Source organism: Tinamus guttatus, unplaced genomic scaffold (assembly GCF_059628265.1).
Source record: "Tinamus guttatus ecotype Peru unplaced genomic scaffold, ASM5962826v1 Tinamus_guttatus_pri_ptg000133l, whole genome shotgun sequence".
Classification (NCBI taxonomy): Eukaryota; Metazoa; Chordata; class Aves; order Tinamiformes; family Tinamidae; genus Tinamus; species Tinamus guttatus.
Genome location: NW_028288667.1, coordinates 1,712,215 through 1,727,297, shown reverse-complemented (window position 1 = coordinate 1,727,297; position 15,083 = coordinate 1,712,215). Strand labels below are relative to the sequence as shown.

Genomic DNA, 15,083 nt, shown 5'->3' with positions numbered 1-15,083 from the left:
CCTGTTGACATGCCCGGGTTTGGGAGCGTGCTCCATCGGAGCCGCTGCTCTCACGACCCAGGGCCATTGCAGCTTAACTGCCCAGTGCAAACAAAGAAAACGGGTCACAGGCAAAACTCTATAAACCAAAGCTGGTGCTGGGGCTCCATTTGTGAGATTATTACCCTGAATCTGCTAACAAATATCTGCCAAGCCTCAGCAGTGGGTTCCTAGCAAGCAGCACGGAGAGCGCGGGCTGCAGCTGTGTCCATGACAGGTCTGGAGGCAGCTGGCTCCGGGCAGGGCCACCATCCTGCTGCAAAATCTCCTGCTTTGGGTCCTCTCCCGGGCAGGCAACAATGGCAGGTGTGCCATGAAATCCTTCAGCAACTTTATCTTCAGTTGGACGCTGCTTTTCTACTCTCTGCTTCTCATCCCTTCTTGTTTCCACATAAGCAGGTGAGTAAAACTGATGGCATGAGCCTGTAAGGCCACATCTTCTCAGTCCTTGTCCACTCCTTTCCTCAGGAACAGGTACCAAGTGTGGCACTGCCACACTTGTCCCTTCAGTCAAATGTTCCCCTGAGAGGTGAGTTCTGCAAGAAATGTAAGGCTTTATGGTGAACCAAGATTTATAACATAATTTAGAGATGTAAAGAACTATATAAATGCTAAGTGTTGTTGTTCATGAGTAATCAGCTGAACAGCGGACGTGTAGAATGGAATTCCCTGTACTTGCACTTTTGATACTAAATGAAAAGAGACCAATAATACCTAATGAATACAGATAAAGAGCAATGAATTTCTGAATGTTGCTTGTAGAGGAGAGTGTACAACCAACGGCCATCTGTCCATGGAGGATTAGTGCTCTGAGACTATTTTTATCCACTGCTGAGAAAAATATTTCTCTTCCAGAATTTCCAGCACAATTCTGCTGTAGGGATTTTTGTGATACTGTTTGTGACTGGGTGTAAGGTTGTAGGAAGCCAGAGAGCAGAGGATACAGACTGGGATTTCAAGTGAGCCTAGTTAACATTTCCCTGTGCTGAGATGGCTACAGCGCCCTGCTCAGAGCAGGCGAAATGGCAGTGAATCTGGAGGTAAAAGAATCAAGTATGTGGATGATATTTTAATGAAAGAGAGCAGAGGAGAAATAGAATAAAGTAAAATAAGATGAATTGAAAAGACATAAGATAAAATAAAAATAAAAAGTATTTTAAAAAAACAATAAAAATGCATCCGTATACCAGATTTTGGTAACTCTTGTTTGTAAAATGATTTGTAAAGGAATTACCCAACCTAGCTGTGTTTATATTATCACTGAGCCTTTTGGCCTATCTCAACAGAGACTGTAGGCTATATTTATTTTCAAAGTCACGGCTTAAGAAAGATTTTATGGGTCAAGCTGCTAAATATGGTTTTATTTCATGAATTGCAATGTTGAGCAGCTACCCAGGCGCATGCCAGGGTGGTTGAGTTTGGCAGAGTGCTAAAAGCCCTTATTTCCTAGCAGATTATGTGAAGGAAACATGATCTGGGATGTGTAGCCCTCTGCTTTTTGCTGATCTGTTTCTGGACTTCTGAGCAGAAATTTTCTAAGTAGATAAGGATGATTGAATTAGACTGGGGAGCAGGAGGTTGCACATTGGCATGGCAGCTTTCCACTGTCTCTCCTAATAATAAACTTTATTAAAGCCCAATATTTAATTTTACAATGGAAGAATTATTTCAAAATTGTGTTTGGCAATAGAGAGGGGGAAAAGCTGTGTCATACTGTATATTCTGTCTTACACAATGTTCCTTCTTCACCTCGGCCTAATTCTTCAGCATGACACGGGCCACAGGTCACGGCTACATCTCTGCGGGGTTTGGGATGAGCGCGCATTGGAGGCTGCTGCAGGCAGTGGGAGGGAAGCAGAAGGAAAGTTGCAGATGAAATCCTCTTTTTGAGGGAAGAAAGAGCCTGTATATGATGAAGTTTTGACTGCTGGGTACAGGCGTCGGGAGCCGACTTCTGGTGCTTGAGGTGTGCGGAAAGGGAGAGCACATCCATCTCTCAACGTCCCGCCGAGTCGTCCCCGTTCCCGGGAAGGCCCCCAGCTTTGGCATCCTTCCCTACGCTTAATAGGCACCCGAGGTGACATCCAGTGCAGCCCGGTTGGGTTTCCAGGGCGTCTAACTGCTTCAGCTGGCGCCATGTGTGATGTTTATATATTTAAGCTCTAAAGCTTTACGCAAATAGGCCCAAGATGTAGCGAGGACACAATAATTGCTTTTCTTTCAACAGCAGGTGATGCATTTCCCACTGTGAAAAATATAATCCTGCTGCTTTTAGTCATAACAGGAGCAACAGGAGGAAAATAGATGAGGAAGTGGAAAATGTCACTAGTGGCGTATTGGAAATCCCATCCGCAGGCGCGATTTAGCGCTGTGTGTAAAATTAAAACATTAATTGGCGGGTCGAAGTTATAGTTGATTGTCCATGAGCTGCAAGCCACCAAACGATGATCCTTACTCATTAATGTCAATTTGCAGAGCTCGGAGGGGAGTGCGAGCTCCCTCCTGTTCCCGTTCGGCCCTGCTTTTGGCGCGGGCAGCCCAGCTGGGCTGAGCAGGGAGATGGGTGCTCGGAGCGCGACGCGGCTGCCGGCGGCCCCAGGGACACGGGCACGGACGGGGCCTGGGCACTGGCCCTCACCCTGCAGCGGGGCCCGGTGCATGTTAATCTACCTTATAAAGCAGCTATAGCATGCCAGTGCTATCACATAAAGCTAGATGAGGAGCAAATCCCCGGATCTCTCAGCAGAACGATGTATCTGAGCATTATTCCAGCTCCCAAGCTAAGTTTATGAGGGAGCGTGTTCTTTCAAGGGTTAAATTCTGCCTTTTTAAAACATTCTTTTTTTCACTGTGCAGCACTAATTCATAGCTAAAAGAATAATTACCAATCAAAAGCAAAAAAAATCTGCCCTGATAAATAACTTGGCATTAAATCTGAAAGAACAAGCTCTGATCAAGAGCATTTTAGGAGACAAATAATCCGAAAGCCTTCTGCATCAAAATCTGAAGGATAAATCAGTGCAATCGGAGCTAAGGTCTGTCTGCTGATGGATCTGAGCAGTACCCGGTATGGTCTGTCAGAGCAGAAAAATCACTTGTTCCTGGAGTGTCACTGGCACTGACTGCATAAGTCTCTTCTGTAAAGGATCACTGCAATTTTCAAGACCATAAAATTAAATCATTTGGACCTTAGCTAAACACACACTTTTAAAATTGGCTTATTTTTCATATATATGTGTGTGGAGGGGGTATATATAATACACATACATACTCAGCATGTTTCTGGTGGCAGGTTAAGGCAACGAACGGGTTGCTGATGAAGGTCTGGAAGGACTCTGGGGATGCAGATGCTGCTTGTGGTCTTACCAGGCTAAGCCAGGAGTGCGACCTACCCATCAGCGCCTCAGTTTCCCCCGTTGTTGAGCGGAGCTGCAGCTTGTCTTTCGGGATGTGTCGCGGGGATAAATCCCGCTGTCTCTGTGAAAGAGGCATTCGCCTGCTGGGAGCACATGCCAGGCTGCTCCCGCGTCCTCCTGGGCCCACGGAATTTGGAAGTTTACTCTGAGTGGCCTGCATTTGCTCTTAACGCTTTTGTATGACTTATGAAAAGAGTTCGTATGGCTCAAATGTATGAAAAGAAGCAAATAATCTTAATACACTGTGTGGCCAGTCAAAAGAAGGGTTAAATGGACCATACAAGTTTCTCTTAAAGCATTAATTTTCTTGTGTTGTCTTTAATTTCCTTGAAAATGACATGTTCACAATAGCCACTGGGTATTACTGTATGAAAGATAAATTGGATCTTTCCCACTAGATGCAAATCCTCTTCTAGACTTGTCATCAGGATAAGATTACTGTAGATTTCTCTATACATGTGAAATGCCAATCTCAGCAGACATTTCCTGCTGGAAAACAAGAGAATTTTCAGCATCTTTTCATTTAAATACTGTCAAGCTGATGGCCATTGAAGTGCTTCTTAAATGAATGATTGAAGACTGTAACTAAAGTCTGGGGATTGCTTTTCCTCCCCTGAGTAAGTGTAACCCGGAGCTATCAATGCACCTTGAGGATGCCCGGCACTTTTCAGGGAGCAGCAGTGCAGGGGTGGCACTGGGCAGGTGACAGGGCTCTGTTTTGTGACTGCCTCCATGTCCGTGATGCTTTCACGTCGTGCAGGGCTGGTTGGCTGCTCTTCAAATAGCAGAGAAGTTTTGACAAGTGCCTAACGTGTCTCCTGACTCTGAGTGGGAGCCCAACACCTGAAGGACCTTCCCTCGGGCCGTTGTGCATATTGCCACCTAGAGGTCGCAGAATCCTGGAATCATCATCCTTGGAAAAGACCTTCAAGATCATCAAATCCAGCCGTAAGCCCCTCACCACCATAAACTACCGTACAGAGCAGAGCCCTAAAGCCTGATCCACCTAGTCCATGAAGTATGTATGGAATGCCTGCTCATACAGGCTAACCCGACTGAAAGGGGAATGCCTACCTAAATCCTTAGCACTTTCTGGGCTGGGGTCTGTCCTGTGGAGTTTCTCATGGCAGTTTTCTCCTGTGCTGTAACGCACGGTCAATATTTCAAGAACGCACAACCATCTGGAGGGCAATTGATCTGAATGCTGGGATTCTGTGAGGGTTGTACAGCGCATTGGGTGCGATTCCTGCATGGAGCACGCGTGGGGTCAGCGTGGGGCTTCCAGCCTTCTGTGTATATAAATTATTGCCATGAGTCTTGAACGCTCAGACACACGAGGTGCTTGGCGACTGCTGTGTGAAGCTGGGTGGACAGAAGGCCAGTATCTGTTGGAGGGTTTATGCAGTAGCAATAATCTGATTTTTGTATGTAAGTGTTTATACTATCGTCACTTGTTGCTGTAGCTATTTCCAGCTGATGATGGTAATGACCTTTAACATATAATTCAGTTAAATATTAAAAAAGACTTTTCCAGTAAGCCACGGCCAATTACAGGAATTAGATTAGTAGAAACATGAGGGTTTATGCTTACGTTCTCACTGTTAATTCACATGAAGTTCTCTGGGAATTGAAAGGTTCTCGTTCAAGAAACATGGGCAGGTAAGTATTATACTTCCTTTTTCACACATAAAAACAAGGGCATTTTCAAAGATACATGTTTTAAACTTGCAAGATAGGGTATAAAACAGAAAGCTATCATATAATCTGAGTTGTTGCTGTATATCCTATGTAGCAGGCAACAGTGACTATTTATCCAAACCTGCATTTTTAAGCCTTTCATGTGATAGTTGGTGTTTGTTTCTGGCTCGCTTGAATAAAGAGAACGTTTTGCAAAACCTGTAACTAGTATCTCCAGGCACATAATGTTTGTAATAGACCTGCAATTCAGTATACTGATATGCAACTATAGAAAAATTATTGGTGTTACCAAGAGCTAAATTACAGCTTTGATTTCACTGGTAATACATGTTACCTGTGAATTCAAAAATGCATAGCAAAATTAAAGGTTTGCTTTAATTTTTTATGAAAAGAAGATAGATCATTTTTATATTAAGTAATGTCATTATATTTGTTCAGCATCTCCTGTACGAGGCACACTGCAGTTTCAAGTGTTCAGAAGAGGAAACATTAATAATGGATCTGTTTTGTAATGTTATAAAAGCCCAAGATAATAATGCTTATTAGCGCAATTTTTATATGCAAGAAGGGGAGGTTTTTTGCTTTGTTTGGCATGAAAGCTGGGAGGAAAAACTACTGATTTCTTCTCTACCCAAAGCACTGTGTTATTCTCACCTCCTCCGTCACAGCAAATCCATCCCTACGGAGCGCAGCGTCACCGCCTGCAGCATCAGGGCAGCCAGGAGCTGCAGCAGCCACAACTTGGGGTTTCTGCTCCCCTCGCAGAATTTACTGCAAGGAAGGGGCCATAACCAAAGGCACTGCCTGGGCCTAGGTATTTAGCAGGCGTGCACAACGTAAATCCCTGCTTGTATCAGTTCTTAGGCCGTATCTAGGACCTTATTGCTTATAGCTTGCCATTAAAATGAAACATTTTCCTTCCATTAAATCCACTTTGACTAAATCCCTGCTATACTTGAAGTTTATCTGCAGGCAGCACCACATGACTTAGGAAATGCCAAACTTCTTAGGATTAGTCCTCTGAATGCCACAAGTCAGGCTGCACCCGAGCATTCGCCTGTGCTGGGAACAGGAGCACTGGGGCAGGGCAAAGTGCAGGGACTTGTTGGGAACCTGCAGCAGCTGCAACTGCAGCCCTTTCAGGAAAAACTGCTTTGCAAAACTGGCCAGGAAGGTTGGCTTCCCCACACACATGGATTTTAATTGTCACCTACAAGAATTTAAGCGAATTTTAGCTAAGAGAGCTCCTTGCAAGCGAGATAAATACAGCTGTTACAGTGGTCCTTAGCTTCTGTCCTGCACTCCCAATAGAAAAACCAAGTTCTCCCTGATGACTGGAGCAGTTAGAGCAAGTGAAAGAAACTTTTTTTTTTTTTTTTGTTCCCACTGAAGCATTTGGGATCTTCAGATTGATGTCCCTAAAACATTGGGCTGAATTTTTATGTTATGTTATATTTCTATATTTTATTTTTTTTTTACCATGCACTTTATTATAAGAGAATGGCTAGGCTCATGAGAGCCTGCTGGGTTTTCGATTTAGTCTGTTTTAAATAAAAATATAAATATATGCTTAATTTTTGCAGTGCACCTTGTAACTTGTCAGAGATTGTCAGAAGATACGTGAGGACAGGGATAGTGAGATAATGAAAGAAAATAGTAGAAAATGTCAAGTCCTTGATTTATGCGTTGCTAGGTTGGATGACAACAGTTAGTCCGAATGAATACATGAATTAACAAGTCTACTACATATAGCAAATGAAGTTAGTCCTTATCTGTGAATACTAAACATCTGTAACAACCCTCGAATTAGATTTTCCCAGCTCTTCAGTAGATGCCATGGATGTTTCTCTATGCCTGTTACAACTCCTTGTCTTCATTAGGCAATGTGAGTCACATGCAAGTTGCAGATGTCTGCATAAGCCAAATGCCTCCAACCAGCAGTTATTTTGGGTGCTCTTGTTGATTTATATTCATAAAAACGACAAGAAGTGATTCAGAAATTGTAATTACCTGGTAATGTCAGAAACCGCTTAATTAAATGCTCCAATGTTTATGCTGCATCTTTATGACTTAACATTTCTAGACATTTTCTTATAGCATCCGTGTTTTTGCTGCGTGAAGTTTATTAATGTAAATTGGACTTGACATAAACAAGAATTCAGCTAATTACTCCGTTTGAACATTCACGCCGTGAAGGAACAAGTGCGGGAAATGGGCAGAGCTCTCCTGGTGCTGCTGGGGGTGTCTGTGACCCGTGCTCTGCCTTGCCGCGCACCACAAATCCCCGCTGCCCCGGATGGGGTCGAGCCCTTTGCATTGGTGGGATTTCTGTGATAGAAACATCTCGCTCGCCCTGGCACCTCCTTATTTGCACAGAGCATTAATATCATCAAAGCACCTGGGACAGCCACCTGTCTGCTGCACTAAGCTGCACTGCAGGCCTGAAAAGAAGGCAGATTTTCAGTGCTTCACGCAGACCGTGGGAAAGGCTCTCCTGATTTAACCCCAAATGTAAATGCGGGGTGTCCTCTGGACAGGACCTTGTTGGCACTGTCACCCTGGCCCTGCTCCCTGCCATGCGCGGCTCCTGCAGCTCCTCGTAGGTGGTAAAAGCTTCCTCAGTTAGAGGATTTCCCATAAGTTGAAGCTTTCCTGGCGCGGCATCGCCCTTTTCCATTTCCAGGTAATCCTAGGAAACTCCAGTTAAAGCTGTGTGTTTGCTTCTGATGATGTATATGTCTTTCAGGGAGAGAAAATCAGCTAAAAATAGCACGTATTTATCTGTTGGACAGAAATGTCTGATTTCTTTTACTTGTGCAGATGGACAGAATAATTTGTTCAACATTTAGTAGGAAAGATGACATGTTCACAGCCTGTTATTTGCACGGAGGCTTGTGTCCAAAGGAATGCTAAATTCTCTGGAGTAAAAGATACCTATAAAAAAAACCCCTCATGTTCTACACCTGTGCAATATATTTTTTTTCTTTCCTGTTTTTCTTCTTTTTTCTTTTTCTTTGTCATCCCTTCCCTCGTATTTCATCCATCTTCTTGGATGCTGAATTAATTCCCAACTATCCTAATATCATACCATATTTTGAGCACTATTCCAGTCTGTCAGGTAAGGCCGTGTTTTAAATAGAGTCCGGTTTGAAATTGCCTGTCCGGGTGCCTCTGATCTCGGAAGTCCTGTTATTTGGTGGGTCTGTGTGATGCCAGGGACTCGTCCTGACGCTCCTCTGCTTTGTGGCGGGCGAAGTCTCAGTGCCCTGAGCGAGGCCGGCTGCTGTGGTGTTGGAAATTGGGATTTATCCCTTGCTTAAATCATTAAGTGCTGTGAAAGATAGAGGCCGCGGTATCATATTGTCCTGGGATCCAATCCAGTGGTTTAAGCACTGCTAGAGATCTAAGCTGTGGAAAATACATCTGCGTTAGTTTTACCTTCATCTTAGAGGCTTGCCTTGCAGATAGGCAGGGTCTAGGTGACCCTGCGAAGGTGACTGTGGCCGTTGCACAGTCGTGCAGACTGCGTGGGGAATCCAGCAGTTCGCTGAGCTGTGAGCGGCGCCCGCGGGCGCTTGCAGGGCAGCAGCCATTCCTGACGTGCAGTGTCTTGTCAGGGTGAATTGTGCAGCATCCTTTAGGAGTGAAGCACTCACAGTGTCACGAGTGAGCGGGTTAGGCTGGGTTCAGCAGGGCTGAAACACGGCCTTTGGTCTTTCTGACGTCCCTCCTTAGCACCTTGGAGGAGCCACTGGGAAACTCAGGAGATTTGTTCCTTCCTTCTTATTACGGAGATGCTGCACTGATTTAATAGAATTCTACACTGAAGTGATTAACTTAAAGTAAGTTGATTTCTGAGCTTTTCTGCTTCCATCATTGCCATCCACCTGGCTGTTAGGGTGCACCCTGCATGCCAAGGCCACAAAACTGACCTGCAGAATCTCCATAGCCCTTAGAAGCTGAGCAAAGCCTCCCAGCCAAGCCAGCCCTATGGGACACGCGGGCGCTGATGGTGGCACTGCCGGGCTCTTGCTGCCCGTGCAGCTGGGCCCTTCTTGGGGGTGAGGTGGGGAAAGACTCTCTGAGGGCTGCTCTGTGCCTCTCTCCTGCCCACAACTGCCCGAGCCACGGGTTCTGCTGCAGAAATGGGAAACAGCTTTCCAAGCTGGTGGAAAATAACGTAAAAGGGTCCTCGTTCAGCTCTGCTCACCTAAGTGGACGTTTAGTACGGCGCAAAGCCCAAGCTAAGCAGCAGCAGGAAGAAAACCCAGATGACTTTTATGGAAACAACTGGCTCCCGATGAGTCAGTAAATCAGTTTTAATCAGAGCAGCTGAGATTTAATACGAACTGTTTGCTGAGGCTTAAGTAATTCTGAGCAATTAAGAAATGTGCTCGACATATTTGTTAAAATAATTATTCCTGTTTTTATCATCGTGGTGTAATTCCCCGGTACGTGCTGAAGAGCCCCTGCCAGCTCCTTGCTCTGTCGCAGAAGCTCTAAAATACACAGTTTAGTGTCAGCTGTTAATAAACCTGACAATTAAAACAACATGTTGAAATCAGGTAGGAAAATAATAAATTATCAACAGTGGCAGCTTGAACAGATTTTTTAAGCATCACAATTTAGCTTTTATTGCTATCGAACAGTGACGGTGAGCAGCCTAGCCAGGTGTGCTGCTGCAGAGGATGACAGACATGTCAGCCGGAAAGACGTTTTGTATTTGGTAGATGTGATTTATTTTTAGAGAGCAGCTGAGTGATGTTGTGTAGCAGACGGCTCCCTCGGATCCCCAAATTTAACACTTCCCGACGTGTGAAAAACACGGTCCAGACAACAATCTGTGTGTGTGTGTGTGGGAGTGTGTGTGTCTCGGGCTGCTGGAGGGAAGCCGGCTCTCTCAAAGGTTTAGGTGCAGGGTGACAACAAAAACAAGCAGTTTGCAAGTTTTGTTAGTTATCAAAGGACTCTCCCTGCCCGTATGGGCCATGTGCCCAGATCCCGCAAGCGTGGCTGAGGTCTCTGCCCTTGCAGGAGCCGCTGCAGGAGCAGGACGGCCCATGTCCCGCGCGGCCCCAGCGCCCACGGCCCACGCGCGCTGCTGAGCACGTGCTTAACTTATAGCACATGAGTAGCCCTATTGAATTAAGGATGTAATCAAGTGATTTGCTGGATCAAGGACTGTGTCCTTAATCCTTTTCACATATTGCTAAGCTCATTAAACTCTCTTTGATACCAAGCTGTGCAAGTTCTTTGGGAGAGGCAGAGAGTGCATGTTCTTTCTTTGGTCTAAAAGCATCCCCCAGCTCGCGGAGGGACTCGGCTGTGACCAGGCCCGGCTTGCCCCGCGCTCTGCCCTAAACAACGGATGGGAAAACGGTCTGGGTGCTCTCTAGGCTTTGATACCCTGCCCAGCACAACAGCACGGCCCTGCCAGAACAAATATCCCCCGAACCAACCCAAACGCTGAGCGATGGATCCCAGGCCTCGGCTGGGATCATTTCCTCCATTTTTCCCCCTTTTTCCTGACAGCCGTTAGGCTAACAAAGAATAAAAAGCAATGATAGCAAAACAGTTACGCAGGGTGAAGCTGGACGTGCAGCTCTGTCAGAAGCAGCATACGTGGGTGTAGCTGTAGGCCTGTGCTCAGCTCAACACGGTGACCATTTCTGCAAAGCAAAGTCCTTAGCGCTTAGGCAAGAGGGTATGTGATGTCTGTGTGACTGCTCCTCAGCTGCATGTCCATCTGGGCACCTTTGGTAAAGGATTTCTGTTGTTTTTGTGCATATTGCAGAAGGATTTGTTCTCCTTAAAGGAGTGTGGTTATGTGGTGTTGCATGAGCACAGATGGAGCGGTGCAATCCTGGCTGCAAACTACCCGGTCATGTTCCGTCACCAATGAGATGGAGGCCGGATTCCATCCATGGCTCCTTAAAGGACAAAACCCAAATCACTTGGAAGCAGTGGCTCCTAATGCCTTGCTTTGGACAGAATTAGCACATTGAATACCACAGAAGCATGGAAGAAAGGAGGGACTTCTTCTAATCACAGTATTTCTATGCAACTGTGGCTGATTTTTTGTGTCACTTTCACATATTGACAAAATACTCCAGCACTGCAGGTCCTCAAAGAGAAAGCAAGTAGTATTGCTGGTTTGCTACCGGAAAATCTGGGCATTAAGGCAGCAACCAGAGAGGGTAAACACGTGGCTGTCTGTCCTCCTTTGTGTTTATTTGCCTGAGCATGTTTTTAAGAAGATTGTTTCAGAATGAATTTTTCATAGGACCATGGGAAAATTATGCGGAATAAAACTGCTGATTCCATCCTTGCCGGTGGGGCAAAGTGCACTGATGAATAAATCAGGAATATGGTTTAATATTACATTAAAAGGATATGAAGATATTAATACTAATTTATATCCAATTTGATGTAGCAAAAGAAATAGTAAGGAAAAAAAAGCTTGTTTTAAGGAATGTGGTGCTGCAACTCATCATCGTTATGTTAGTATAGCATAACTCTCCTGAATCATGGCATATGTGCATTACAGAATGACTTTAAATGTCTGGGTTTAGAAGAAATGTGCTGCCTCACTTACATGGCATGTGCCAAGCAGAATTCAGCCGGGGCGATGAGAGGGCAGGGGCTCGTCCTGGAGCCGGTGGCTGGTCTGCACAGCCTTGGCCTGCAAGCCGGGCTCGTGCCGCGGCCGTGCCCGGGGCTGCTCGGGGGCTGCATCGTTTAGTGTTTTCTCAAAGAAACCTCTACAAAATCCATCCACGCGTAACAGTTTGATGAAGGTTTAAGCTTGGGGAAACCACAATGGGAATTGGGGAATTATGGGGAAGTTTCACACTACTCAAAGGGTTCCAAGTGACACAAAGTTTCGACACATTATGGTAGAAATCTCACTTGCACAGGCTTCCCAAGAACTGGTTTCTCACTCGGACTTCAGAGAGTATTTTATGTATTTTGCTACTATTCACCGAATATTAAACATTTCAAAGTATTATAGCAATAATTCATGAGTGCCACATAGCATTGCCCAATCGCTTAGAACAATCTGGGTCCTGAAAACTAAGGATATACATTTATATATAAAATGGGTCCATTAAAATCAGCTAACATTTATCTTCTCCTCGAGGAGACATGATGATGTACTGTCCTTATAGGAGCTATCTTATATGCCTGATTATAAAGATAAATGGCGAAGAAGAACCAATGACTTTGCAACAACACTGCATATCTGTAATGTGAAATGAATAATAATATTAGGGAAACAACCCATAGTACAAACAAGATATAACAACACAAAGTGGTTTTCTGATGAGTCCATAAGCTATAAAAGTGAAGCTATAAAACTGGAGATTTTGTCTCCAGAAATTTGAAAGTGTTTTCCTTCACCAATACTTGTTGTTTTCTAAAGTATACAGTCTGAAAAATAGTTTTGTTTTTGTGAGATATTTCCAGAGCGTTATATTGTTACCAATAGGCTTTCAGAATAATAGTTATATGTCTGCACTGATACCACTGTCCTATGAATATATCATGGTATATCACATGGCATTGTGTGGGTTCATTCTGAAATATTCTATATAAATAACACTGAAGTTGCCTTTGACCTGGAAATGAAGTGGAATATTTCTACTATTGAAGTATTTCTCCACTGAGAATAGAAACATCTCTTTGCATTGAGTTTAAAGACCAGCTTCAATAAGTAAAAAATCAGTTGTTCATCTGATCATGGTTATATATCAGAAAGTGTGATCATGGTTATAGATCAGAAAGTCTGTCTAGAGACAAGGATAGTAGTTTTCATATAGCTGATATTAAAAGTTACAGCATCTGCAAAAGTTGAACTGGAAATGATCTAGGAGTAGAACTACAGCTTCATTTTCAAAGGGTACATGGTACAATATTTTTCAAGCTAGGCACAAGATAGATATTTGAGCCAAATATTCATTTCAAACTGGTTTATACCTGAAGTGTACAAAGTTTGTACCAAAATCCTGACTCCACCATACATACTCTGAGTTGTGCGTTCTCTCCTCCTCTCGTCTTGCTCTCACATAGTCAGTGAAAGTGTCTTGGGTTACTACCTTAGTCATTTGCTATGAATCCAGGTTTGGCTTTAATCTAGATTTTTACATCATAGTGACTTTTGTGTGCATGGAATAACTTTCACTCCACTCAACAAAATAAAAGTTGGCTTTGCAAACTGTCTCTTCGGTCAAAATGTTACAAATGCTTTAAACATTCAAAAACTAACACTTTGATCCTTTTTCATTTAGGAATATATGGACTCAAACAAGTATATAGAGCACTTAGTGACGCAGCTAGAAGAACAACGCTGGAATTTATGGAGGCAAGTATTATATGCATATACATTTACTTACGTTGTTATTTGGAAATGAATACTGCATGCTCTGGCCTCTATTCTAGATTTAAAGTAAATGCTTGGGTATTGAATCTTTGCACCTCTTACTGCTCTTCAGACTGTGTCTTTAGCAAACCTTACCTCGATGAAATACTCAGTAAGGCCACACGTGCGAAGGGAGTCTTGCCTCTGCAGATCAGGGCAGTTTAATCCACCTTCAGTTTTCCCTGTGTTCTATTTTGCAAGCATTAGATGCTAACTCTGCTTCAAATTCTTTTAATTGGACTACATTAAATAAATGGTTTGGTATTCTGAAATATGCATGTTTTCCCCAGATGGCATAGAAAGCATAGCTGAACAAACAGTATAACAGCACGGGGAATTCGGAGCAGGGAAACTCCAGTGAATTACGGTGTAAAGCTCTGCAGTGCTCTGAGAGCCCCGAGCTGTCTGGTGCCTCTGTGTCTGCGTCGCTCCGCGCCGCTGTGCAGGCCCGGCTGGGATTGGAGCAACGCGGCGACCTCGATGGGCCAACGTGGGCCATCCTGATCTGCCGGGGAGCGAGTGGCGGCTGCGCGAGCACCGCGGGTCCCCTGGGGAGGTGGACGTGGCACGTGGCCGTGTCCACGCGCGCAGCAGGTCCAGTGAGCGGCACCTATAACAGCTTCGATTTGCCAGCTGGCTTGCAAAAAAGTGCTTAGTGCCTTCCCGGCATCAGAGATTTGACCGGGCGCTGACATCGTATGGTGGATGCCTTCGCTGGGTAGGAGACGCTGCTGGGCATTTTTTGCATCGTTCCAAAATTTATCATTCATTAAAGAGACCTGATGACATCAGCTTTAAGGATCCTTTATTGTACTTCTGAAATGCTGTTCTCTAGAGGGTTATTTCAGGCCTATTCTAGTATGAAATGGCAAAGATGCCCCAAAACCACCTGATTGTCAAAAGCTTCAGTCCTTTGAGGAGTTAATTATTTCTCGATCATTTTAAAATTAATCTTCTAGAATTTTCATTTGCACAGAATTATTATCATAGATGATATAAAGAGACTACATCAATAATGCAGTATTTGCTTGCATTTTCTATTTTTTAAGTATTCAGTATCCACTTATTAACTACTCAGTGTCCTCATAGAGTTACCAGCTAAATTCACGCCTGGAATAATTTTAACACAGAGGAAATGGGTTCAATATGCATAGTCCGTAGTTTTTGAAAGGGAATATTTGAATTAACTTCTTTTTCTGAAGGCATGTGAGTGGTGACAAACTCTATTAATATATAGTCAAATATAATTTAATCTTTAAAGAGTAAATTAATCTTCATAGATTAAAACCTAATTCACTGTAGTTCTGATCAAGGGAAGAAATAACTACCTGTGATTTTTAGTTCAAAGCCCCTCATGTACAGAAAGTAGCTTTGCACAGTACCTGACCGTAGTAGTCTGCATCTCTCAAACTTTGTGTCCTATAGTATAAAACACAGCATTACAGCATTGCAGCACACAGTGTTTATGAGATGGGCGTTTTCTTATTGACAGGTAGAACTCAGAAAGTTTA

General features: G+C 44.0%; 1 protein-coding gene across 1 annotated transcript in view; it reads left to right on the top strand.

Annotated features, from left to right (window-relative positions):
• NCKAP5 (NCK associated protein 5) overlaps positions 1-15,083 on the top strand; it is a 322,734-nt gene that overhangs the window by 92,854 nt on the left and 214,797 nt on the right. The window contains exon 3 of the mRNA XM_088521803.1: positions 13,442-13,519. Coding sequence (XP_088377929.1) covers positions 13,442-13,519 — 78 coding nt within the window. The remainder of the gene's footprint in view (positions 1-13,441; positions 13,520-15,083) is intronic.